The 25,119-nt window shown below is 42.4% G+C and overlaps 1 protein-coding gene and 1 long non-coding RNA gene across 3 annotated transcripts in view; both read left to right on the plus strand.

Annotated features, from left to right (window-relative positions):
- Positions 1-12,223, plus strand: part of GOLGA5 (golgin A5) — a 41,139-nt gene extending 28,916 nt beyond the window's left edge. The window contains exons 11-13 of one of the 2 annotated variants that reach the window (XM_073895801.1): positions 1,669-1,774; positions 10,392-10,455; positions 11,748-12,223. In XM_073895801.1, the coding sequence (XP_073751902.1) occupies positions 1,669-1,774; positions 10,392-10,455; positions 11,748-11,828 (251 nt within the window). In that variant the 3' untranslated portion in view covers positions 11,829-12,223. The remainder of the gene's footprint in view (positions 1-1,668; positions 1,775-10,391; positions 10,456-11,747) is intronic. The other variant, XM_073895802.1, reaches the window with a different exon arrangement.
- A 1,565-nt stretch (positions 12,224-13,788) lies between these two features.
- LOC112822078 (uncharacterized) lies at positions 13,789-24,672 on the plus strand. Its single transcript, XR_012379142.1, has 3 exons — positions 13,789-15,586; positions 16,377-18,548; positions 22,419-24,672. It is a non-coding gene; the product is annotated as an uncharacterized lncRNA (long non-coding RNA).
- Positions 24,673-25,119: the final 447 nt, after the last annotated feature.

The following is a 25,119-nucleotide window of genomic DNA, read 5'->3' on the forward strand; positions in this document are numbered from 1 at the left end:
TTTTGGAATATCTCCTTTCAGGCTTTTTTCCTATATATGTTTATATGTTTTATTGGTTTTTAACTTTTTCATATAAATCAGTTTTCTTTTTTTTTTTTTAAGATTTATTTATTTATTAGAGGGGAAGAGAGAGAGAGGGAGGGAGGGAAAGAAAGAGAAAGAATCTCCAGCAGACTCCCCACTGAGCATGGAGCCCGATGCAGGGCTTAATCTAACAACCATGAGATCATGACCTGAGCTGAAATCAAGAGTCGGACACTTAACTGACTAAACCACCCAGGCACCTCTAGAGCTTACTTTAAAAAACAAAAACAAAAAAATTTTAGTCTGTGACAAAATAGCCCAGAAAAAGATCCTAATTAATATATAAGAATTAAACATATAATAATGTCAGAAATCAGGGAATCATTGTGGTGCTAGACTAGCTGGTGAGCTGGGGGGGAATTGGTTTAAAGTTAAACCTTCATTTCACTTGCACACAAAATTAATCCTTGTCAGATTGAAGAATTAAATATTAAAACATGGAAAAACTAGAAGAAAATTATGGTATTTCTGATTAGAAAAATGTTCACTCTCACTAGTAATCACACACACCAAAGAAGACAAAATAAAGCACTGTATTAAAGTCCCAAAGGAGGTAAGGTGATGGTAAACTAGAAGGAGGTCTGCAGGAAGAGTTTCCAGGCAAAGAGAAGAGCAGGTGCAAAGGCCCAGAGGTAGGAGCAGTGCTGGCATGTTGCAGGAACAGCAGGGAGGCCAGTGCAGCTGAAGAAGACTGAGTGAGGGGGGAGAGTAGTCAAAGGGAAATTCAGAGAACTTGGAAGAGACTGTTTTGGCCTGTGTACGGACTTTTACTCTGAATGAAGTAGGAAGCCATTGAAGGATCTGGAGAGGGGTGACTGCATTTTAGCAAGATGCCTCTGGCTGTCCAGAATAGACTGCAGAGAGCTGAGTGGAGGCAGGGGACCAGAGAGGAGCCATCATATTAATGTGTGTGAGGGATGGTGGCAGCTAAAACCAGATTGGGGTTTGCAGGGGTTCATCTTAAAGGAGAGTGGGTAGATTGGATGTGCAGTTTGAGAGAAAGAAAGGAGTCAAGGGTTTTGGCCTGAGCTGATGGAACAATGTTGTCATGTACTGAGATGGGGAAAAAGACAGGGTGAGTAGGTTGGCAGGGAGGGCAGGAAGTCAGAATCATGGTTTTGGGCACCTGAGCTTGAGATGATGTTAGACATCCAGATGGAAACAAAACAGACAATTAGATGAGTCTGGAGTTGGTGGTCGGGGCTGGAGATACAAATCTGGGAGTCATCAGCATTGTAGAAAGGGTGTCTCGCCTCACTCTTGCTAGCACAGGAAGAAAGTGCTCATTAATATTGACTCTTGGCGGGACTTGGTATTTGTAAACTTCAATTTTTGCTAACTTCATGGGGAAATGATTTTTTTAGTTTTTTAATTTTTATTTTTGTGGATATGAAAGTTTAAATATTTTATATAATCAAATTTATCTGTCTTTTCTTTATGGCTGCACCTTCTTTGTGTAATGCTTAGAAAGTTGGCCTTGAGAATTTCTTCCATTTGTAATACAATAATATATTCAACTATAATTTTGTTAGGACATTGCTTTTGGTGTTTGTACATTAATTCATTATTTTCTTGTTTAAACAGGCACACGGCTCCGAAATGTTCCTGTTCTTTTTAATGATACAGAAACAAATCTGGCAGGAATGTATGGAAAAGTCCGAAAAGCTGCTAGTTCAATTGACCAGTTTAGGTAAGCAAGGGCAGTAACGATGAGTGAGGGATTGTCAGCTCTTTTTGTACCATTTCTGGTGGCTTCAGTCACAGTGAGTCTCATCAGGCATAGCTGATATTTAGAGTGACATTTCCCTACTTCCTCTCACGATATTTCAGTCTCATGAAATTGCTCTATGTGGTCAGCCACTGCTTGTGTCTCACTGAAGATGATTAACCCTGATCATTTCTCTTCTTTCTTTTTCTTAATTTTTTAATTGTTATGTTAATCACCATGCATTACATCATTAGTTTTTAATGTAGTGTTCCATGATTCATTGTTTGTGCATAACACCCAGTGCTCCATGCAGAACGTGCCCTCTTTAATACCCAGCATCAGGCTAACCCATCCCCCCGCCCCCCTTCCCCCTAAACACCGCAGATTAGTTTTCCAGGTCCATCATCTCTCATGGTTCGTCTCCCCCTCTGATTTCACCCCCTTCATTCTTCTCCTCCTGCTATCTTTTTTTTTTCTTAACATATATTGCATTATTTGTTTCAGAGGTACAGATCTGTGATTCAACAGTCTTGCACAATTCACAGCGCTCACCGTAGCACATACCCTCCCCAATGCCTATCACCCAGCCACCCCATCCCTCCCACCCGCCCCAGTCCAGCAACCCTCAGTTTGTTTCCTGAGATTAAGAATTCCTCATATCAGTGAGGTCATATGATACATGTCTTTCTCTGATTGACTTATTTCGCTCAGCATAACACCCTCCAGTTCCATCCACGTTGTTGCAAATGGCAAGATCTCATTCCTTTTGATGGCTGCATAATATTCCATTGTGTCGTGTGTGTGTGTGTGTGTGTGTGTGTGTGTGTGTGTATACACACCACATATTCTTTATCCATTCATCTGTTGATGGACATCTTGGCTCTTTCCACAGTTTGGCTATTGTAGACATTGCTGCTATAAACATCGGGGTGCACATACCCCTTCAGATCCCTACATTTGTATCTTTGAGGTAAATACCCAGTAGTGCAATTGCTGGATCATATGGTGGCTCTATTTTCAACTTTTTAAGGAACCTCCATACTGTTTTCCAGAGTGGTTGTACCAGCTTGCATTCCCACCAACAGTGTAGGAGGGTTCCCCTTTCACCGCATCCCCGCCAACATCTGTTGTTTCCTGACTTGTTAATTTTAGCCATTCTGACTGGTGTGAGGTGGTATCTCATTGAGCTTTTGATTTGGATTTCCCTGATGCCAAGTGATGTTGAGCACTTTTTCATGTATCTGTTGGCCATTTGGATGTCTTCTTTGGAAAAATGTTCATGTCTTCTGCCCATTTCTTGATTGGATTATTTGTTCTTTGGGTGTTGAGTTTGATAAGTTCTTTATAGATTTTGGATACTAGCCCTTTATCTGATATGTCATTTGCAAATACCTTCTCCCATTCTGTTGGTTGTCTTTTGGTTTTGTGGACTGTTTCTTTTGCTGTGCAAAAGCTTTTTATCTTGGTGAAGTCCCAATAGTTCATTTTTGCCCTGGCTTCCCTTGCCTTTGGCGATGTTTCTAGGAAGAAGTTGCTGCAGCTGAGGTCGAAGAGGTTGCTGCCTGTGTTCTCCTTTAGGATGTTGATGGACTCCTGTCTCACATTTAGGTCTTTCAACCATTTTGAGTCTATTTTTGTGTGTGGTGTAAGGAAATGGTCCAGTTTCATTCTTCTGCATGTGGCTGTCCAATTTTCCCAACACCATTTGTTGAAGAGACTGTCTTTTTTCCATTGGACATTCTTTCCTGCTTTGTCAAAGGTTAGTTGACCATAGAGTTGAGGGTCCATTTCTGGGCTCTCTATTCTATTCCATTGATCTACGTGTCTGTTTTTGTGCCAGTACCATACTGTTTTGATGATTACAGCTTTGTAATAGAGTTTGAAGTCCGGAATTGTGATGCCACCAGCTTTGCTTTTCTTTTTCAACATTCCTCTGGCTATTCGGGGTCTTTCCTGGTTCCATACAAATTTTAGGATTATTTGTTCCATTTCTTTGAAAAAAGTGGATGGTATTTTGATGGGGATTGCATTGAATGTGTAGATTGCTCTAGGTAGCATTGACATCTTCACAATGTTTGTTCTTCCAGTCCGTGAGCATGGAACGTTTTTCTATTTCTTTGTGTCTTCCTCAATTTCTTTCATGAGTATATTATAGTTTTCTGAGTACAGATCCTTTGCCTCTTTGGTTAGATTTATTCCTAGGTATCTTACGGTTTTGGGTGCTATTGTAAATGGGATCGACTCCTTAATTTCTCTTTCTTCTGTCTTGTTGTTGGTGTATAGGAATGCCACTGATTTCTGTGCATTGATTTTATATCCTGCCACTTTATTGAATTCCTGTATGAGTTGTAGCAGTTTTGGTGTGCAGTCTTTTGGGTTTTCCACATATAGTATCATATCATCTGCAAACAGTGAGAGTTTGACTCTTCTTTGCCAATTTGGAGGCCTTTTATTTCTTTTTGTTGTCTGATTGCTGTGACTAGGATTTCTAGTACTATGTTGAATAGCAGTGGTGATAGTGGACATCCCTGTCGCGTTCCTGACTTTAGGGGGAAAGCTCTCAGTTTTTCCCCATTGAGAATGATATTCGCTGTAGGTTTTCCATAGATGACTTTTATGATATTGAGGTAGGTACCCTCTGTCCCTATACTCTGAAGAGTTTTGATCAAGAAAGGATGTTGTACTTTGTCGAATGCTTTTTTTGCATCTATTGAGAGGATCATATGATTCTTGTCCTTTCTTTTGTTAATGTATTGTATCACATTGATTTGCAGATGTTGAACCAACCTTGCAGCCCAGGGATAAATCCCACTTGGTCGTGGTGAATAATCCTTTTAATGTACTGTTGGATCCTATTGGCTAGTATTTTGGTGAGAATTTTTACATCCGTGTTCATCAGGGATATTGGTCTGTAATTCTCCTTTCTGATGGGGTCTTTGGTTTTGGGATCAAGGTAATGGTGGCCTCATAAAACGAGTTTGGAAGTTTTCCTTCCATTTCTGTTTTTTGGAACAGTTTCAGAAGAATAGGTATTAATTCTTCTTTAAATGTTTGGTAGAATTCCCCTGGGAAGCCATCTGGCCCTGAGCTTTTGTTGGGAGATTTTTGGTGACTGCTTCAATTTCCTTAGTGGTTATAGGTCTGTTCAGGTTTTCTGTTTCTTCCTGGTTCAGTTTTGGTAGTTGATACATCCTAGGAATGCATCCATTTCTTCCAGGTTATCTAATTTGCTGGCATATAGTTGCTCATAATATGTTCTTATAATTGTTTGTGTTTCTTTGGTGTTGGTTGCGAGCTCTCCTCTTTCATTCATGATTTTGTTGATTTGGGTCATTTTTCTTTTTGATAAGTCTGGCTAGGGGTTTATCAATCTTGTTAATTCTTTCGAAGAACCAGCTCCTAGTTTCGTTGATCTGTTCTACTTTTCTTTTGGTTTCTAGTTCATTGATTTCTGCTCTGATCTTTATTATTAATTTCTCTTTTCCTGCTGGGTTTAGGCTTTATTTGCTGTTTTTTCTCTAGCTCCTTTAGGTGTAGGGTTAGGTTGTGTATTTGAGACCTTTCTTGTTTCTTGAGAAAGGCTTGTATTGCTATATACTTACCTCTTAGGACTGCCTTTGCGGCATCCCAGAGATTTTGAACAGCTGTGTTTTCATTTTCATTGTTTTCCTTGAACTTTAGTTCTTCTTTAATTTCCTGGTTGACCCATTCATTCTTTAGTAGGATGCTCTTTAGCCTCCATGTATTTGAGTTTTTTCCGACTTTCCTCTTGTGATTGAGTTCTAGTTTCAAAGCATTGTGGTCTGAAAATATGCAGGGAATAATCCCAATCTTTTGGTACTGGTTGAGACCGGATTTGTGACTTTTTTTTTTTTTTTTTACAGAGTACAACAAATTTAGTCACTTTTATTTAAAAGAAACATTACAAATAAGTGGAAAATTAAATTTCATGATTAAATACACACAAAAATAACATGCATACTTTACCCTGAAATCCACAAACGAAGTTAGTTGATTACATGACAGTGAGAGAGAACTGGCAGAACCGGGAGCTGCCGCTGCAGACTTTCAATGTTTACAACCTGAAATGAAAACCATACAATTAGGCTTCTGTAAAGGGAATTTAAGAAAACTGAATACGTACCTCTGGAAGTACTAACAACATAGAGCCCATAACCTGTTTTAGTCTTTGGTTTAAAACCTAATTTGTCTGATATAAGGATTGTCACCCCAGCTTTCTTTTTGTGTCCATTAGCATGGTAAATGGTTTTCCACCCCCTCACTTTCAATCTGGGGGTGTCTTTGGGTCTAAAATGAGTCTCTTGCAGACAGCATATCGATGGGTCCTGTTTTTTAATCCAATCTGATGGCCTGTGTCTTTTGATTGGGGCATTTAGCCCATTTACATTCAGGGTAACTATCGAAAGATATGAATTTAGTGCCATTGTATTGCCTGTAAGGTGACTGTTACTGTATATTGTCTGTGCTCCCTTCTGGTCTATGTTGCTTTTAGGCTCTCTCTTTGCTTAGAGGACCCCTTTCAAGATTTCTTGGAGGGCTGGTTTCGGGTTGCAAATTCCTTTCATTTTTGTTTGTCTTGGAAGCTTTTTATCTCTCCTTCTATTTTCAATGACAGCCTAGCTGGATATAGTATTCTTGGCTGCATATTTTTCTCGTTTAGTGCTCTGAAAATATCATGCCAGTCCTTTCTGGCCTGCCAGGTCTCTGTGGATAGGTCTGTTGCCAGTCTAATGTTTCTACCATTGTAGGTTACATATCTCTTCTCCCGAGCTGCTTTCAGGATTTTCTCTTTGTCTCTGAGACTTGTAAGTTTTACTATTAGATGTCTGGGTGTTGACCTATTTTTATTGATTTTGAGAGGGGTTCTCTGTGCCTCCTGGATTTTGATGCCTGTTTCCTTCCCCAAATTAGGGACGTTCTCTGCTGTAATTTGCTCTAATATACCTTCTGCCCCTCTCTCTTTCTTCTTCTTCTGGGATCCCAATTATTCTAATGTTGTTTCGTCTATGGTATCGCTTATGTCTCGAATTCTGCCCTCATGATCCAGCAGTTGTTTATCTCTCTTTTTCTCAGCTTTATTTTCCATCATTTGGTCTTCTATATCACTGAATCTCTCTTCTGCCTCATTTATCCTAGTAGTTAGCGCCCCCGTTTTTGATGGCACCTCATTAATAGCCTTTTTGATTTCGACTTGGCTAGATTTTAGTTCTTTTATTTCTCCAGACAGGATTTCTCTAATAACTTCCATGCTTTTTTCAAGCCCAGCTAGTATCTTTTAAAATCATGATTCTGAACTCTAGGTCTGACATGGTACTAATGTCCGTATTGAGTAGGTCCCTGGCAGATGGTACTACCTCTTGTTCTTTTTGTTGAGGTGATTTTTTCCGTCTTGTCATTTTGTCCAGAGGAGAATAAATGAATGAGAGAACAAAATGCTAACAGGTTAACAACGTCCCCAGAAAATATATTCTAAACAAATCAGACAAGACCTGAAGCCGGGGAAAAAGAAAGGAAAGAAAGAAAAGAAAAAGATAAAGATAAAAACAAACAAAAACAGGAAAAAATAAAAAAAGAATATGATCAAATATGATCAGGCTGGTGCCTGGATCAGTGCCACACACTAGATTTTGGGTGTATTTTGCTCTGTTAGAAGAAGGTGCCTCCCAAAATTTTAAACAAAGAAAAACTTATATATGTACAAAAATAAGGGTTGATACGATGAAGGGATGGAATATGACTGTAAAGATGAAAATTATAAAAAATTTTATAAAGGATTGATAAGTTGTTTGAAAAAAGAAAGAAGAGGATTTAAATAAAAAAAGAAAAAAAGGGAGAGAATGTGATCAGGCAGGAGACTAGAACAAAGCCATACAGTAGAGATTTAGGGTATATTTTGATCTGTTAGAAGAAAGTGTATCTCAAAATTTTAAAGAGAGAACAACTTATATATACATATGTGTGTGTGTGTGTATATATATATGCGCCAAAAATAAGGGTAACTACTATGAAGGGATAGAATATGACTCTAACAATGAAAAATAAAAATGTTTTTTTAAAAAAGGGATTGATAGGGGGCGCCTGCATGGCTCAGTTGGTTAAGCGACTGCCTTTGGCTCAGGTCATGATCCTGGAGTCCTGGGATCGAGTCCCGCATCGGGCTCCCTGCTCGGCGGGGAGTCTGCTTCTCTCTCTCACCCTATCCCCTCTTCCGCTCTCTCTGTCTCTTTCTCAAATAAATAAAATCTTTAAAAAAAGGGGGATTGATAAGATGTTGGTTGAAAAAGGGAAAAAGAAAAATTCAAAAAAAAAAGTTAAAAAAACATTAACTTTGAAAGACTAAAGAACCATGGTAAAAAAGCCATGGATTCTATGTGCAGTATGCCCCTAGCTCTGGAGTTCTGCTGTTCTCATTGATTGGTGAACTTGGTCTTAGCTGGCTGGCTCTTCTTGCTGATCTTCTGGGGGAGGGGCCTGTTGCCGTGGTTCCCAAACGTCTTTGCCGGAGGCGGAAGTGCCCCTCCCTTGCCCGGTCTGGGCTAAGTAATCTGCTCGGGTTTGCTCTCAGGAGCTTTTGTTCCCTGCAAGCTTTCGGTACAGCTTTGGAGGATGAGAGTGAAAATGGCGGCCTCCCGATCTCCGCCCCGGAGGAGCCGATAACTCGGGACCCGTTCCTCAGTGAGCCCCCAGAGAAAAGCAGTTAATCTCTCCCGTCTCCCCGGTCTCTGGCTGCACTCCGTGCTCACCCAGCCTGTGACCCAGCGTTTCTATCTCTGGCACCCGACTTGGTGTGGAGTCTCCAAACCCAGCAGATCCCTGCGATGCGCTTCTGCACCGCTCCTCCCGGGGGAGGAAGGGGAGTCTCCCCAGATCTGCCGCTTGTTGGGTCCCTGCTGGAGGAGCAGTGGCCCGACTGTGCGGTGGATCACGTTTATGGCAACCCCGAGCTGAGAGCCCGCGCCTCAGCTTCGTTTCTGCAGCCGGCTTCCCTGCTCTGATACCTGGGAGCTCTGCCACACTCGGGCACCCCCGGTCTTTCTGTGACCCCGAGGGTCCTGAGAACACACTGTCCCACGAGGTTTCCACCCCCGCGTAGCCACTGGAGCGACGTCCCTCAGCAGAACCGACTTCTAAAAGTTCCGATTTTGTGCTCCGCGGCTCTATCACTTGCCAGAAGCGGTCCCCCGCTGTCTATCTTCCCGAATATCGCCTCAGATTCACTTCTCCGCACGTCCTACCTTCCAGAAGGCGGTCGCTTTTCTGTTCAGAGAGTTGTTGCTATTCTTTTCTTCAATCTCCTGTTGAGTGCGTATGTGTTCAGAATGGTTTGATCCCTATCCAGCTGAATTCCTGAGACCAGGTCTCCTACTCCTCCGCCATCTTGCTCCCTAACCACATTTCTCTTCTTTCTATAGTAAACTCTTACTAAATTTCAGTGAGAAAACCTCTATCTCATGTAAATGCATCCTTGGAATATTTTCTTTCATTACTTTACCATGTGATGAGAATAAAAGATGCCAGTATGTACAAGTGAACAGTATTCATTTTAATATATACTTTATATGTACTATATAGGTAATGTATAATTTGTATACATGTTGTTGTATATTTATAACTTTATACTAGCAGACATGCACCTTATGAAGAAAATGTTTTTTTTTTTTTGAAGAAAATGTTTTAACAGTGTATGTTTGCCTTGATAAACTTCATGTTTAAATAATCCACTAAACTCTTTTGCTTCTTAGTGTTTATAATTAAACGCGGTTGTAATGAATTGTTGCAAAATAGAGCCGTCTTTTCTTTTTGTGTCAGAATAGAGTTGTGGTGTTAAAAATCAAGAGGATGATTTGCTTAGGTTCTTGAGGCCATGGACCAAAGATGCCATAGTCGTTGTGTCCAGATTATTAAGCACATTTATTTCAACTATTCATTTATTCAACCTATATTATAATTTTTAGAGAAACTAGATACAAGGCATTATTCTGATGACGGTGAAAGAAGCAGAAAGGCCTAGAAGAAAGGTGTATTTTGCCTGTATGTGTATCTATCTTGACTGGGAAAAAATGTTGCAAAGAGGCATGAGTAGTCAGGTCTGGACTTGATGTTCTTCCACATTTACTTAAGTGTTTACTTGAGTTTCTATAGTTCTGAGTCTTTTAGAAGCATGTGTCCGTGCACCAGCTTCCAGATTAGCTATTGCAAGTGTTAACCAAACAGACTCTTTTTCCCATTCCTGTGTTGACGCTTGCCTTATCTCTTTCTTCTAACTTCTTTGGTCTCTAAAAGAAAAATTATTTAGAGAGCTTGCCTCCTATAGTTGTAGCTGAAGAATTAAGGGAAATAGATTGTATTTAACAGTCAAGCCACAAACAGTAGAGAAAGTATTTACCATGATGTTTCCATATGGTTATTTCAAGTAGTCATTTAACAATCTAGTGTAAAATGATTTTTACAGTAGTGGCCACATAAATAGTTTAAATGAGAGAAATGCTAAAAAGCATCATTAGCTCTGACCACAGGAAGATGTGCTTTGAGTGTAACTGTTTTCTCTCCCCTCCCCCCGCAACCTCCATTTGCGCAGCATCCGCCTGGGAATTTTTCTCCGAAGATACCCCATAGCACGAGTTTTTGTAATTATATATATGGTAAGTAAATTTATTTGAAAAAATAATGCTACACTTGATTTTTAACAAGTTTTTTTCAGCTACTGATCATTTTGACTAAAAGTCCAGTAATTAGTTTTGAAAGAAAATAGAACTCATTTATGGTCATTAAAACTTTTTTTCCCTCAAGGATGCAAGTAGAGTTATAGTTATTACATCTAAAATATAAATTGCTCAAAGTCTTGTCCTACAATAAATTTACCTGTAATGCAGTTTAATAGTTCCCTCCACTTCTGAGGCCCTCTAATGACAAAAATGTGGTGCAAAACAATTGATTTCATTTTTATGTTGATGTAAAGTTTCTTTGATTATTTTTTTACTATTTTCGTGTGTTTTGCTTTATATTCTGAAAGGATCTCAAGGCTGATTTTCATTTTTTCCAATTTCTTAGCTCTAATACAATGGTCACCATGGACTAGGATACTGTTTCATGTGTCCTTTGACCGTAAAAAGTCTTCTAACTGTTCTGAGGACGTCTAGTTGAGTTCAGTTAAGACAAGCAGTCTTCCTGAAAAAGAAAAAAGCTTACTTAGAAAGAAATTTCTCTGTGATCCACTAGAGGGAAGAGTTACTCCTTTGAATAAAAAGTTTTTTTAAGAAGTGAGGAATGGAGAGAGGAAAAGAAACAAATTGAACAGCATCAAGAATTTAGAATAGGCGCCACACAGGTGGATTCCCGGTTTTGGAGATGATAAAGAACACCTGCGCCATGTGTCATAGCGCTGCCGTGAGGGAGCTAGGGCACGTCCCTCACTGTAGGTCCTGTGCTAGACCCTAAATCAGCCTCTGAAGCCTGACATATTATTCCTGTCAGGAATGTCTTCCCATCATGGGAAGATGGGAAATCATGGCTAAACCCTTTTGCAAAAACACCCACCATGACTCTGTTCTAAAAAGCCTTTGCAACCAACCTTATGTATATCTAGCAATTTTAATCCTGGCATCTACTCTGCATTATAATCACCTGATCGGTGATTTATGTGTACCCATGCATGTTATGAATGTGCTAAAGACTTTGATAATTCTCAACTGAGAATCGTATAGGTATCCAAACCGTTACCCTCCATTGCACTTAGCTCGTTTGTTTGCATGTTTGTTTCTTCATTATTTATCCAGTAAACAGGTACTGGGCCCTTGCAAGGTTGCAGAGACCCAGTGCTAACCCCAGGACTGCAAAGACAAGACACGATTCCCGCCCTCAGGGTACGACACAGCGGGCCTTTGGTGAAGATTGATTTATTGGCTAATCTGTAAATTGTTTTTTCTTTCTTTAGGCTTTGCTTCACCTATGGGTCATGATTGTTCTGTTGACTTATACACCAGAAATGCACCATGACCAACCACATGGCAAATGAACTGAACCCAGTTACTTCAGTGATTGGTTGTCTTTTTTCACACTTGGGATCTGCAAAAGGACCTGTTGCCTGAAATTGCTGAGAACGGTGCACAAGGTTATTTCATCACTACAAGCTTTTAACTCGTTAAGTTATTATACAAGTACTCTGCTACCTAAATCTTCCTCTCATTTCCTTCAAATGGTAAGAATTTCTAAAACAGACAGACAATAATTTAATAAGCTCAGCTCTGCTTTTTCTGAAGTCAGAGGTTCAGTGTATATTTGTGTACACATAGACCTGGGTTTATTCACCTCTGTACAGACCATCCTATTTTAGGTGACACGCATTATGGGTTATAATCAGGGAAACTAATTGTATTTAGTGATACAAATAAAATGTTTTCTTTTTGATAATTCAGTCTGCTTTTATATTTATATTAGCTTTGCAAATATGGATTTACTTCTTACACGTTAAAGATTGGTATAAGTTTTCGTATAAACACATAAATAAAATTTACTGTGCCTTTTTCTTTTTTAAAGTAATAGTTTCTCATCCCCATTAAATAGGACCTTTCCAAACAAACTGTAGTGAGTAGAGCAGAAATCAGCAGTGGCGTCACGTGTAAGTGCTTCCTGGCACTTTGCCCCTGCTGCGTTGTGTGCATGTCTTCCTCCCGTCCCCACTGTGCCACCTTCCTCTGCTTCCTGCGCACCCATTCACTGTCCTCTTTCCTTTTCTCTAGCCTGTACCTGGGGTTAGCTCAAGACAACCCTGCCTGTAGCATCTAGGAATGAAATCTGTTTTGTCAACCTTTGCGCTTCTAAGACACTCCAGTGCAAAGACATTGCAGAGTTATTCTCTGAAAAGAGACGTTTTCTTTGCTTTAAGTTCAGTATAATGTCTCTTTTGGCTTTCCTTTTCCTCCACATGTCTGAATTCTTATTTTGTACTCTGATTACTGGTGGTCTTTCTTCACGTGTGATTTTAATACATGTAGATCTTGGGCAGGGGTGTAGTTCTTCCTTTGAGGAATGTTGTTGAAGACGTCTGCTGGTGCCCAACTGAAAACCCGACCAGAGTTTCTGTTCTTAATGACATCTGTACTATGACTTTAATTGACCTATACATTCTTCAAAAGTTTTGATACCCTAGGAAATGTATGTGTTTCTTATTTTTCATCAGAAAATGAAGTTTTGAAGGTCATCTGATGTAGGCTTGAGCTTTTTCTTAACTTAGCGTGAATGAAAAAGGCAGAAATGCCACATCAGCTAAAAGTAGAGATGAGAGATTAGGGGTAGAGACGCATTATTCAGTCTGCGAGTTTATGTCACCGTTCTTACTCGGGTGTGATGGCCTGTCAGAGTGGAGCTGTGAGGCCAGGGTTGATCTCAAACAGGATAAAGTAAAAGTTTAGTCTTACTGATATCTTTTTGAGGTGATTTTTCCTCTCTTCTAATTTGGAAAAATTTCTGGAAAATGATTAAAACCAGGTTACGTAACTTAAAATGGAAAACAGCACATGCTTCATCATCATGTCCTGTCCGACCTCCCATCTCTGCGTGTCCTGGCTTTTGTAGGGTGCCTTTAAATCTTTTTTCAGTCTTTGCACTTTCTTGGCTTTGGAAATAGTTTGACAAAGTGTTTCCAAGATTATTTTTCTACAGTTACTTTTTAACCGAGTTTCAGTTTCAGTATTCTTAGCCACTAACAACTGGGGAATTTTAAAAAGTGTTCCCTTTCATTTATCCTCAGCACGAAACCTTGACCTAATTAAAAGGATTGCATGAGAGCCAATCGTTTTCCTTTTCTCTCCAGTGTATTCATTTAAAGACATTATATATATATATACACACATATATATATAATACATAGAGTGTATAATATACATACATTATATATATGTGTGTTAACATATATTATCAGAACTCTTATACTGCTTTGTATTCATACCTATCAATTAGAAAATAAGATTGTTTTATTATTATAAGAATATTTCTCTTTCTCTAAACTTTGTGCTTACCAAAAGCTACCATTTTGGTTGCTACAAAACAAAACCATCAAAGGAAAAGCATGGGTTTTGTAAACACATGTTAAACGGCCTGTTTGGTGGAGGAGGGGATATAGGCTGTCTGCGGCTGGGCAGTCCAGCCTCAGCTTAAGAAGCCTTAAGAATCCAACTCACCCTGTGGAGGCAAAAACCCAAACTACTCGAATATGCCTCACGGGGTGCTAGCTGTCTGTGGCAAGAGGCCGACTGTATTGGAAAAGGCCCGTTTGGGCACCTTGGTAGGATGGAAGTAGAAGGAAAGAACTGTTAAAGCCAAAGGGCATAGTCAGGGACTGACGGCCCAAGGCAGGCTCTTTAGGCTGCGATTGGTCAGAGGAAAGAAATGATTGAGGAAAAATGTCCTAGTGGTTATGCTGAACATGTTTAACTAGTATTCCTATTAACTCTTTCCTGAGTGAGAAGAACACAGAATAAATGAACTTCACACTTCTAAGACTGAAACACACAAACACCTCAAAATAAGTAAGTTTTTTTTTTCTTATAAGAACATGTCAGCGTCGAGTATGTTACCTTCAGAAGCCTTATTCATAGAAGATGTCTCAAAGAAAAAAGTGAGTGGTCAAGTTTTAAGCTATAATCAGGCTACAGAGTAATTCAAATTATGAGTGCCTTGTGTGCTGGTCCCTTCTAGGAACTGGGAGTAGCAGGGAACAAGTCTCTGCCCTGGTGGGGCTTACCTTTAAGTGGGAAGGCAGACCAAACGTATGCGTAACATGACGCTTGATAATAAATGCTGGGAAGAACAATGTGAAGGTAGAGAGAGAGGTAGGGGAAGGGACCGGGGAGTCCTCTGCAGCAGTGGCCCTGGCACGGGGCCTGAGTGCAGGGGTGGGCCGTGCACAACCCACTGGGCTTCCTGGACATAGCTTACGCAAGGGCAAAGCGTCTGGAATGGAAGCAGGCTTGGGGAGGCCGGGGAGGCCAAGGTGGCTGGAGCAGAAGGAGGGAAGAGAGCAGTGTGGCCGGTGTGGTAGCGACCTATAGCCCGAGGTGAGGGCTTGGAATGTGAAAGCCTTTTGTTTCTCCTTAGTAGCCGCCTCTGACCTTGAACCACCAATTCCTTTAAATTTCTTTTCTAAATGTTCAAACTTCAAAAAATCTGTATTTTAGAAATCCACAGGCTACAGTTGCTCCAGATGCAAATGATGAATAGTATAGATTCCATTTTGCTGCGGTGAAGACAGGCTGAACCTGAGGCGGGTGACTACATTTTCTATGTAGTTACAAAGAATACCAGGTCAGTGAATTTGTGCATTCCCCCATAACTTCTCGGTCTCCACATTCACTGTTAACTCTTCATGTTTGTTCAAGTCAAGAACAAACAAAAATGAAATGAAATCCAAGAGTACAGCTGAAGACAAACGTTCCCCGGTTTGACTGACCAAGCGCAGGATGACTCACTTCCTGGCACCACCGCTGTCGCACGGTCAGACCTCAGAAACCCCAATGTCTTTGGACATCTCTGATCCCCAGAGGGCGAGGACTGCCCGTTTTTATCCGCTGTTGTATCCTCGGTGCCTAGACCAATTCCTGGCCCATCACTGGCCTTGAGTTGACGTTCACTGAACTTCACTGGCTGCATCAGGCAGAGCACCAAGCTCCTGCACGTTTCCTCTAGTGCTCCAAGACCTTCGCTCAGCATCTGTCCCGTTCATGCAGTGCGTCTGGTTCCTAAAACCAGACCAAAGAAGAGCAACTAACTAGCTGGGTACGTTGACAGTGCTGAGGGCTCAGACTGGGCAGATTGCCAGGGCTTCCCCAAAAGGAGAAAGTCCATAAGTATTTAAAATACAAAACCAAAAGGTGACCCGGGGATACTGCTGGTCCTAGCTGCGCATAGTAAAGAGCTTTAATCATCAGGGAAATTTCAGTCATGCTTAATGGACCTTCCCAAAAGACAGTGGAGAAGACTTCTGAAAGCAGAAAGATACTCAGGTTCAATTTTTGGAAGCTCACCGAGGGGGTGAAAATCGGTTCTTAGGAGGGCAAAAATACCGTTTGCGTATGTAAAGCCCAGGTGTGCATGCCGTGCATACCAGGCAACCTGGCACTGAGATTTCATGGAGGGAGTGATGAGGACAGAAAAGGCTGGGAGACACGGGGCTGGACCATAAGGCAGAGACCCAGCTCCTGCCCTTGTGGAGCCTGCACCCCAACAAGGGAAACTGATGCACATCGGAGCCATGCATGGTCTGGTCCTCACCGCCTCTGAGCTTCAAGCCCCATCACACATCTTATTCTGCCCTCCGGTCTCTTGGGACCGTTTCAGTTCAATCCTCCCCAATTATTCACAGCCCCTTCCCTTGAGAGGATTTTACTTCCTGTCCCACCGATGTCAGTCCTGGCCTTATAAACTGACTTCTTTGGCTGGTGAAATGTGAGTGGAGGGGATATGTGTCATCCCAAAGCAGGAGCTTTGAGCATCACCATGTGGTTTTGCCCCTCCTCGTTCTTCTGCCGTGAGCCCAGCATGTCCCCGATAGGCGCTGCTCTTTCAGCCTAGGTCCTAGAATGATGACATGGAGCACAGTCAGACATGGAGTGTGTCCACGGGGGACATGTAGCTTAAATGAGCAGTAAGTCTTTGCTTCTGTGGGACCCTGAGACTTGGGAGGCTGGTTGTTGGGGAACATAACCTAGTGATTGCTGACATGTACCCACCAATGCACCATGCCTCCTCTCCATCTCCAGACCTCCCCTGTGCTTACGACACTTGCCTTCCTACCCCCTGTCCCTCCTGCCATCAGCTTAAATGCCACTTTCTCTACGAAGTCTAAACACCTCCCTCCCTCTCCCTTCCAAAAAAGAAAAGAGATGGAGGTTGGTTGCCTATAGTGGACAGGATAATGGCCCCCCAAAGATGCCCATGTCCTAATCCCTGAAACCTGTGAATACGTTATGGCAAAGGGGACATTGCAGACTCAAGTAAGTTAAGGATCATGACACGGGGGGATTATCTTAAATTACGCAGCAATCCTACATCGGGCCTTAGAAGATGGAAAGAGAAGGCAGAAGAGTCGGACGGAGATGTGGTGGCAGAAGCAGAAGTCAGAGGAGTTCAGTTGCTGGCTTTGCAGATAGGGAAAGAGCCATGAGCCGAGGAACGCAAGCGACCTCTCCAAGCCGGAGAAGCAAGGAAACGGAGTCTCCCCTCGAGACTGCACAGAGCAATGCAGCTCTGCCAAGGCCTTGATATTAGCCCAGTGAGACCCCTTTCAGACTTCTGACCTCTGGAACTGTAAAAAGTCATTTGTATGTTTTAAGCCACTACATTTGTGGTCATTTGTTACAGTGGCAACAGACATCCATGGTCCCCCCCCCCCCGCCACCTGCGCCGGTTACAAGCTCCCGTAGCACACTGCAGTTCCTACTCATCACACTGGTGCGGAACGGAGCTGCCTCTTCACTTTCCATCACTCTAGCTGAACTCCACGCTTGGTACTCCTGTCTTGTGTCAGTGGTGTCTTCAGAGCCTTGGAGGGTGCGTGGCCGATTTCCAGAACGGGTGCAATTTCAGAAACTAGGACAAAGGAGGAACAGTGATGTATGACAACGAAGAAATACGAAGCTAAGAATTGGATGCTGTTACTTTCCGGCTTGCTTACCTGGCTGTGGCCAAGCCACTAAACATCTCTGACTTCAGTTCCCACATCTTTAAGAATGGAGACATGGGAAAGAATCACACAGAATTTCCCCATAGGTAAAAAGAGCATTTCCTAAGTTGAAGATGTATTCAAATGTTAGTTTTTTTGGTTGGGCGGTGTGTTTGTTTTAAAGTTGGGATGGACTGAGAAAGTAGGAAACAACCCTGCCGACAACCAGTTGACCATATTTCCTAGAGCAAGATGGTGACAAGGCCACTCTTGGGAGCACAAAAATGACTAAACCTCCCCTCTTCAGACAAGCACTGTTCCTCTCTGAGCCATTGCTTCTGTATCACATACTAACTCAGACCCCATTTTAACTCCCCTTCTAGACAATCACTGAGCTACTCAGTCACCAAATCACCCCTGCTTCTTGAGACCATCCAAACCCAGAACTGCTCTGATTCTTTCATGCCCTCACCATCATCCAACACAAGCCCAAGCCCTTGAAAAGCCCCTCTCATCTCCCCTATGGATGGGCTCCTGAGCCATATTCTCCCTTGTTGCAGCAAGCTTAGCCCCAACTTTGGGTGTTTGTGTTTTATTGGTTTTGACCACAGGGGTGGTCTGGTCAGTTGGCTCTGATAGAAGGTCCTCCATATTCAATTCTCTCATTCTACCTTCAAGCAAATGAGTTCGGAGACCTGTCAAAAGGTCCTCCAAGTAGTTACAAACATAAGATCAAATAGAATCTTTTGCTTGTTTGTTTTCATACAGCCATGGGGTTAAACTCTTTGGTCACTGAACATGTCCCCTTACCAAATCTGTCTGGTACCGAGTCTTCCATTTCCCATCTTGGCTAGAACCTTCCAAGAGCTTTTAGTTGCCAGAGAAAATCTGCCATATTTTTTCAAATAACACTTAGTCCTGGGGCAAAGCCAGATATGTTCTGATGAGAGTTAATTGTTCTTTATCTGTGAGAGGAAGCAGGTGTGTGTTCCCTGCTGCCATCTGATTTATTTCTCCGAGCTCCAGGAGCAGACACTCCATCAGCCACCTAAGCAGGAAATTGCCTTTCAGCAAAAGGTAAACAAAGAGGGTTTGCGTTATTTTTAACTGTAAAATTGGATCTAAAAACCATTCACATCACTTGGGCTTTTCCCCCTGATCATTAGAATAATATTCCTTTAATAGTGAGAAACAGAAAACTATAAAGAAGAAAACATCATTCACCCATAGGCCCACCACTCCAAACTAATAAGTCTTCACAGTTTGGCCTGTTTCCTTCCAGTCTTTCCCCTCACCCCTTGTGTATATGCAGAAAGATCCAGAAGTGGAGAAATAGTGTGTATAGTTGAAATCATTGTTTTCAATGAATCCGTGCTCATTGCAAAAACCCCAAGCACCAATGTATACAGAACATTCTGGTGTCCTTTCAGCATCTCCCCATCCAGCCCCTTTCCAGTGACAACCACTGTGAAATTTGGAAGAAATGGGTTAATACACATGATGCTTTAGTGCTCATAAATAGTAAAGAACTGTTTAATGGTATGTGGCACTTGTTAAGTGGATTCTCCTCACCCCCTTTGTGGCAGACAGACCCTAAGCTGATCTCCAGTGATTTCTCACCTCCTGCTGCCTATGGTTTTGGGTAATCCCTTCCTCACAAGTGCAGGTGGGACTCATGACTTGCTTCTAACCAATAGAATATGGCAAAGGTGATGGGATGTCACCCTCTTGATTTGGTTACATTACATGGCAAAAGTGATAGGATGTCAGCCTTGTGATTACATTACATTATATAAGAGTCTTTTAGCAGGCTGGATTCTCCTTGTTGGTGATGAAATGAGTGGCTGTGCCTGTTGGGAAGCCCACAAGTGACTGTGGGCAATGTCCAGCCAACAGCCAGCAAAAACCCGGGGCCCCCAGTGGTACAACCTCAAGGAAATGAATTCTGACAACAAGCTGAAGGAGATTGGAAGTACATTCTTTCCCCAGGCAAGTCTCCAGTTGAGACCATAACCCTGGCCAACATCTCAACTGTAGCTTTGTAAGACCCAGAACAGAGCACCCCACTAAACTGTGCCCAGACTCCTAACCCACAGAAATTGTGAGACAATGAGCGTGTGTTGTTTTAAGCCACTAGACTTGTGGTAATTGGTTATATTGGGATAGAAAGCTAGTATACTTTTCTATGCATTTCCATACTGTAGTGGTCGGGACTCCTTGGGTGCAAGCAACAGACACCAGCTCAAACTGGTATAAGCAACAAGGAAATCAACAGGTTCGCCTAACTTCAGGCACATTTAAATCCAGGTACTCAGACACTGTAAACTGGTATCTTTTTAGTTCTTCTTTAGTGTCAGCTTGATTCACAGGAAGCTACTCCCCATACAAAGATCACAACACATCCCATCAGCTGGACAACCTCTATGAAAAAGAGTACTCCTTTTACCATATAGGTCCAGCAAAAGCCCTGGGGTTGATGTCCATTGGCTCTGGTTGGACTAACTGAAGACATGTGCCCACCGATCCCCAGGGATAGATGGCTGTGGTTTATAGGCCCACATCCAAACCTCATGAACCAAGAGAGGGAGGGGTGAGCTCCAAAAGTAAATAAGGGTGCTGCTAGTTGCAGCAGGTGGAATGGAAGCTGAATGATAAAAGTAATGACCGTTCACCGTGGGTACCTGCATATTTGTATATGTACATGTCTATGCAACTTTATATAATACTTTGATGTCCCAACAGTATCTAACAATATTGTCATAAATACCTGCCGTGCAATTTTTGCCAATGTTGCTAAAAATCAGCACAGAACATGTTAAACTCACAGGTAAGTTGAAGAAGTAACACAATGAATATCCACATGCCCTTCACCAAGATCCCCTCACTGTTAACACTTTGTCCCACCTGTTACCTGTTTTTGTTCTGAACGACAAAGTAAATTGCAGACCTCACGACACTTCATCCCGGGATATCTCAGCTGGGATCCAGGAAGAAAGTGTCCTATTTAACAATACCATTAACACATCCAAGAAACTTAACATTGTGCAAAGATATTCCCTAATATCCAGTTCCTGTTCACATTTTTCTGAGTCCAGAAAATGTTCTTTGTAAGCTGTTTTGTAAGTTTTTTTCTGATCCAGGATCCAATCCAAGATTGCACCAGATTAACCTATCTCTTCAATCCCTTTAATCTAAAACAGCTCTCCCCTCCCCTTCATTTGTCCTTTGTGCACTGATTACATATATGTATATATATATTTTGTTTTTGGTGCACTGATATTTTGAAGAGTATGGGCCAGTTACCTTTAGTATGGATTTGTCTGTTTCCTCATGATTGGATTCAGGTTTAATATTTTGCGGAAGAATACTGTATCGGTGGTGTTATGTCATTGAGGCACGCAATGTTGGTGATGCTATATTTGATCACTTGGTTAAAATGGTTCCTCTCCATCATAAAGACATATTTCCCCCCTTTTTTGGTAATAACTGTTTTGTGAGGTGGTACCTTGAGACCATGGAAATGTCCTATCCCCCAACAGTGGTTTTTAATTAAACGTACTGACAATACTTGTCTGAATTTTTATATTGCAGAATGGTGATTTTTCTCAATCTCTCATCCTTTTTCTGCCATTGTTAGCTGGCCATTTTATTTCCCTCCACTTCTCTTTTTTAATCTGATCACTATGTACTTATGGATTCTTTTTGTTTTTCATTCAGTGTGATAAAATCCACTCTCATCACTCTACCTGTTGGTATTTAGATTGCCCCAGACTTGGCTGGCGGGAGCCCCTCTCAGCCAGCTCCCATGTCCTGTCCACCTGCCCTCGTTCATTGTGGAGCAGTTCTTTGCTTTGTGGCACACCAAGATATGCCAGTCTAACCTGGGACTTTCCCTGCCCTGGATCTGTAATCAGCCATTTCTGCAAAAATCCCCTTGGTTCTTTTCAATGGATAGGATTTAGAAGCAACAATCTCAACATTAGGATCTTCCATAACAATTTTTTAAATTGCTAACCACCATTTTAAATTGCTTCATTAGCTTTCCACTGGGTGGTTGGACTACAACTTAACCATTCTGTTCATTCTGGGTGTTTTGGAGAGAAAGAATCCTTTCACCACTCAAAATAACATAGTGATGGAAAGCTCTGTGTGTGTATACATATTTGAGTTGAGAATGAGTGGCTGAGAATATATCCTAGAGTGGAATTACTAGGTAAAAGGGTAGAGACACTTTTCAGACTCTCTCTGCAAGTTGGCTGATTGCCCACCAGAGAGTGTCAGCTTACCCACCCACCAGATGTGAATCCAATTCCTGGTGCACTCTCACCAGCAATGTTAGAATAAAAAAGACAGATGGGGCGCCTGGGTGGCTCAGTCGGTTAAGCGTCTGCCTTTGGCTCAGGTCATGATCCCCGGGTCCTGGGATCAAACCCCGCGTCAGGCTCTACACACAGTGCTGAGTCTGCTTGTCCCTCTCCCTCTGCTCTTCCTCTCTCTCTCACTATTTCAAATAAAAACAAATCTTAAAAAAAAAAAAAGGGAGAGAGAACAGTTCTAGAAGTCCAACAGAGAGCACGGTATCTCATTGGTTGAGCATTTGTTTCTTTGATTATTGGTCAGGTTGAGTATAGTCAGAAAGAACATTTTTCATATTTATTATTTGAATGTGTTTTATAAAATCAGATCATGTTAGCAGGAAGACTCAGGAAAAGAGCAACCAAGTGAATGCTGTTGATGTTCTTGTCACGTTGCAAAAGGCAGGGCAGGGAATCATGAATCACTGGGCCCAGTTTTTACAATCGAAGTGGCTTTGAAGGAAAAACGACAAGCTAGTGAGGTGTGACTCTAAAGGAAGAAGGCTGAGGACACAGTGACAGCCCCCAGGCGCCATGCCCCGTACTAAGGGGTAGATGTGAATATCATTTAGTCCTTATAATCTCCCAACAGGTAGGCACCATTGGTGGAGAGGACAAGTATCCTGACCAAGGTCGCATCACCGCTAGTAATGGAGCCGGGACGGGAACCAGGCAGTCGGGGCGCAGGGCCACCCTGTTACCCACCATTCCATTGCCTTCCTGCCATGACACTGGGAGCATGAGGCCTGGGTATGTGGCTGGTGTGCGTCACACTCTCTGTAGGTTTCAGCTACTTTAGCTTTTTGTTTTATTTATTTTTTTAAAAGATTTTATTTATTTGAGAGAGAGAGCGTGTGAGAGAGAGAGAGGGAGAACACATGAACAGAGGGAGGGGAAGAAGGAGAGGGAGAAGCGGACTCCCCGATGAGCAGGGACCCCGATGCCGGGCTCCATCCCAGGACCCTGGGATCACGACCTGAGCCGAAGGCAGACGCTTCACTGACTGAGCCACCCAGGCGCCCCAACTTTTTGTTTTCTTAACAAACGAATGTGGGACTAAGATGAAACAATGCTTGGGATTTCTTTGGAGAAAGAAAAAACACGACACAAGTTCAAGGTTAGAATAAAATATATGATGACGACCATTCCTCCAACCATTCCTCCAGTGAGTCGTGGAAATGTTTGAGCTCGCAACTCAGACCTGGCTCTGCCAATTGCCGGGCAAGTGATCGGGACTCTCCGAGCCTCTGTCTCCTCACCCATCAAGTGCAGCCCCAGCTTCCACAGTGACTGCGGGGATTAGATGAGTGTGCAACGGCGTCTGGTTCTGCCTGGCATACAGCCAGCACTGGACAAATGCAAGCTCCCTTCCTCAGTATCTCTGCCTGTTCCCTGGGAAAATCCCGGAGGTCTGGGAGGAGGAATTGGAGCAGCTTTGCCAGACCACCTGATGGGAAGAGGGCATTGCTGCAAGCTCTCTTTCCCCCCTCATCCTATGTGGATTGCTCTTTCCTGCCAAGGCTTAATTAAATCCTGGAGCAGCAAGCACAGATAATTAACGGTGAGGCTCGTTAGGCGTGACTTTGGTTAACGTCTATGACTGTGGAAGATTCTGGTCACAGGCAATTAGTTTTAACGTGTAATTAGGATGCTCAGTTGGCAGGAAGTGGGGGAGCAGCTTGCCTGTTCGGGCAGCAGATGGAGGGCTGGGGCTTGCCCAGGCATAGTGGGCCGGATGTAGGCCAGACGGGGACAGGAGTCCTGCAAGGGACTGTGGCCCAGCCACCCTGGGCACGTGGAGGTCACACGGCAGCTCGAGCCCTGAGTGGCTCTGCCTTTAGATGGCAACTTTCAGCTCAGGGAGTCAACATCAGAAGCCTGGATGGGGCATATTTCAACTCTGAATTACAATAAAATGGAAAAGCAGATTATTAAAATTGTTACACTGTATTTATTTAAGTTCTAAATAGGTAATATATTCACGTGGTTCTACCATCAAAGCACATGAAAAGACAAACTGAAGTTTTCCTCTCCCCCACCCCCTGACTCCCATCTGCTGAGTCCCCCACCTGTCCCCACGCAAGGGTAGACAAGGAACTGCTGTCACCAGGTTCTGTGGGGCCTTTCCAGAAGCTGTGTTCTGCACACGCAAGCAAATCCAAATATGTACTCTGTCTCCCACTTCAAAAAAAACCACAAATGTTAGCATATACATGTTGACCTTTAAACAACATGGGTTTGAAATGTGCGGGTCCGCTTATACATGGATTTTTTTCGATAAATACAGTACTACAAATGTGTTTATTATTTTCTTAATAACATCTAGGTTACTTTATTATAAGAATACAGTATATAATACATGTAACATCCAAAGTATGCGTTAATCGACTGTTCATTATCAGCAAGGCTTCTGGTCAACAGTAGGCTATTAGTAGTTAGGTTTTTGAGGAGTCAAAAGTTATACACGCATTCTTGACCACATGGGGGCGGGGTCAGCTTCCCTAATCCCCGTGTTTTTCAAGGGTCAAGTGCACTGTTTTAATTCTTGCCTTTCTTTCCCCCCAAATAATAAAGCATTTCTTTAAGGCACTGAAACTCTTCTGGATCATACTATCATGATGGATGCATGTCATTTTACATTTGTCCAAACCACAGAGTGGACACCACCAAGAGTGAATCCTAATGTAAACACTGGGCTTCGGCGACGACCTGCCAATGTAGGTTCATCAACTGTAATCAGCGCACCACTCTGCGGAGGTGTTGATAGTGGGGGTGGCTGTGCATGTGGGGGGAGGGCATCTGTGGGAAATCTCTGTATCTTTGGCTCAATTTTGCTATGAACCTAAAATGGCTCTAAAAAATAAAATCTAAAAAAATAATAAAAATAAAAAATAAGTCTAGGTCGCCTGGGTGGCTCAGTCAGTTAAGCGTCTGCCTTCAGCTCAGGTCATGATCCCAGGATCCTGGGATAGAGCCCCGCTTCGGGCTCCCTGCTCAGCAGGGAGCCTGCTTCTCCCTCTGCCGGCGGCTCCCCCTGCTTGTGCTCTGTCCCTCTCTCTCGCAGATACATAAATAAAATCTTAAGGAAAAAGAAAGGAAGTCATGACCTTTGGGAGCCACTGACCAGATGACCCCTTTGGGGCTCTTAAAAGAAATTTAAAACAAAAACAGAAAAGAGCAAGTGTTGACAAGGATGTGGAGAAATCAGAAGGATTAACACAGTTGCTGGGAATGTAACCGGTGTAACCACTATGGCAAACAGGATGGAGGTTCCTCCAGAAATTAAAAATCTG

Source organism: Callorhinus ursinus, unplaced genomic scaffold (assembly GCF_003265705.2).
Source record: "Callorhinus ursinus isolate GAN/ISIS: 27379988/994484 unplaced genomic scaffold, GSC_fseal_2.0 scaffold8, whole genome shotgun sequence".
Classification (NCBI taxonomy): Eukaryota; Metazoa; Chordata; class Mammalia; order Carnivora; family Otariidae; genus Callorhinus; species Callorhinus ursinus.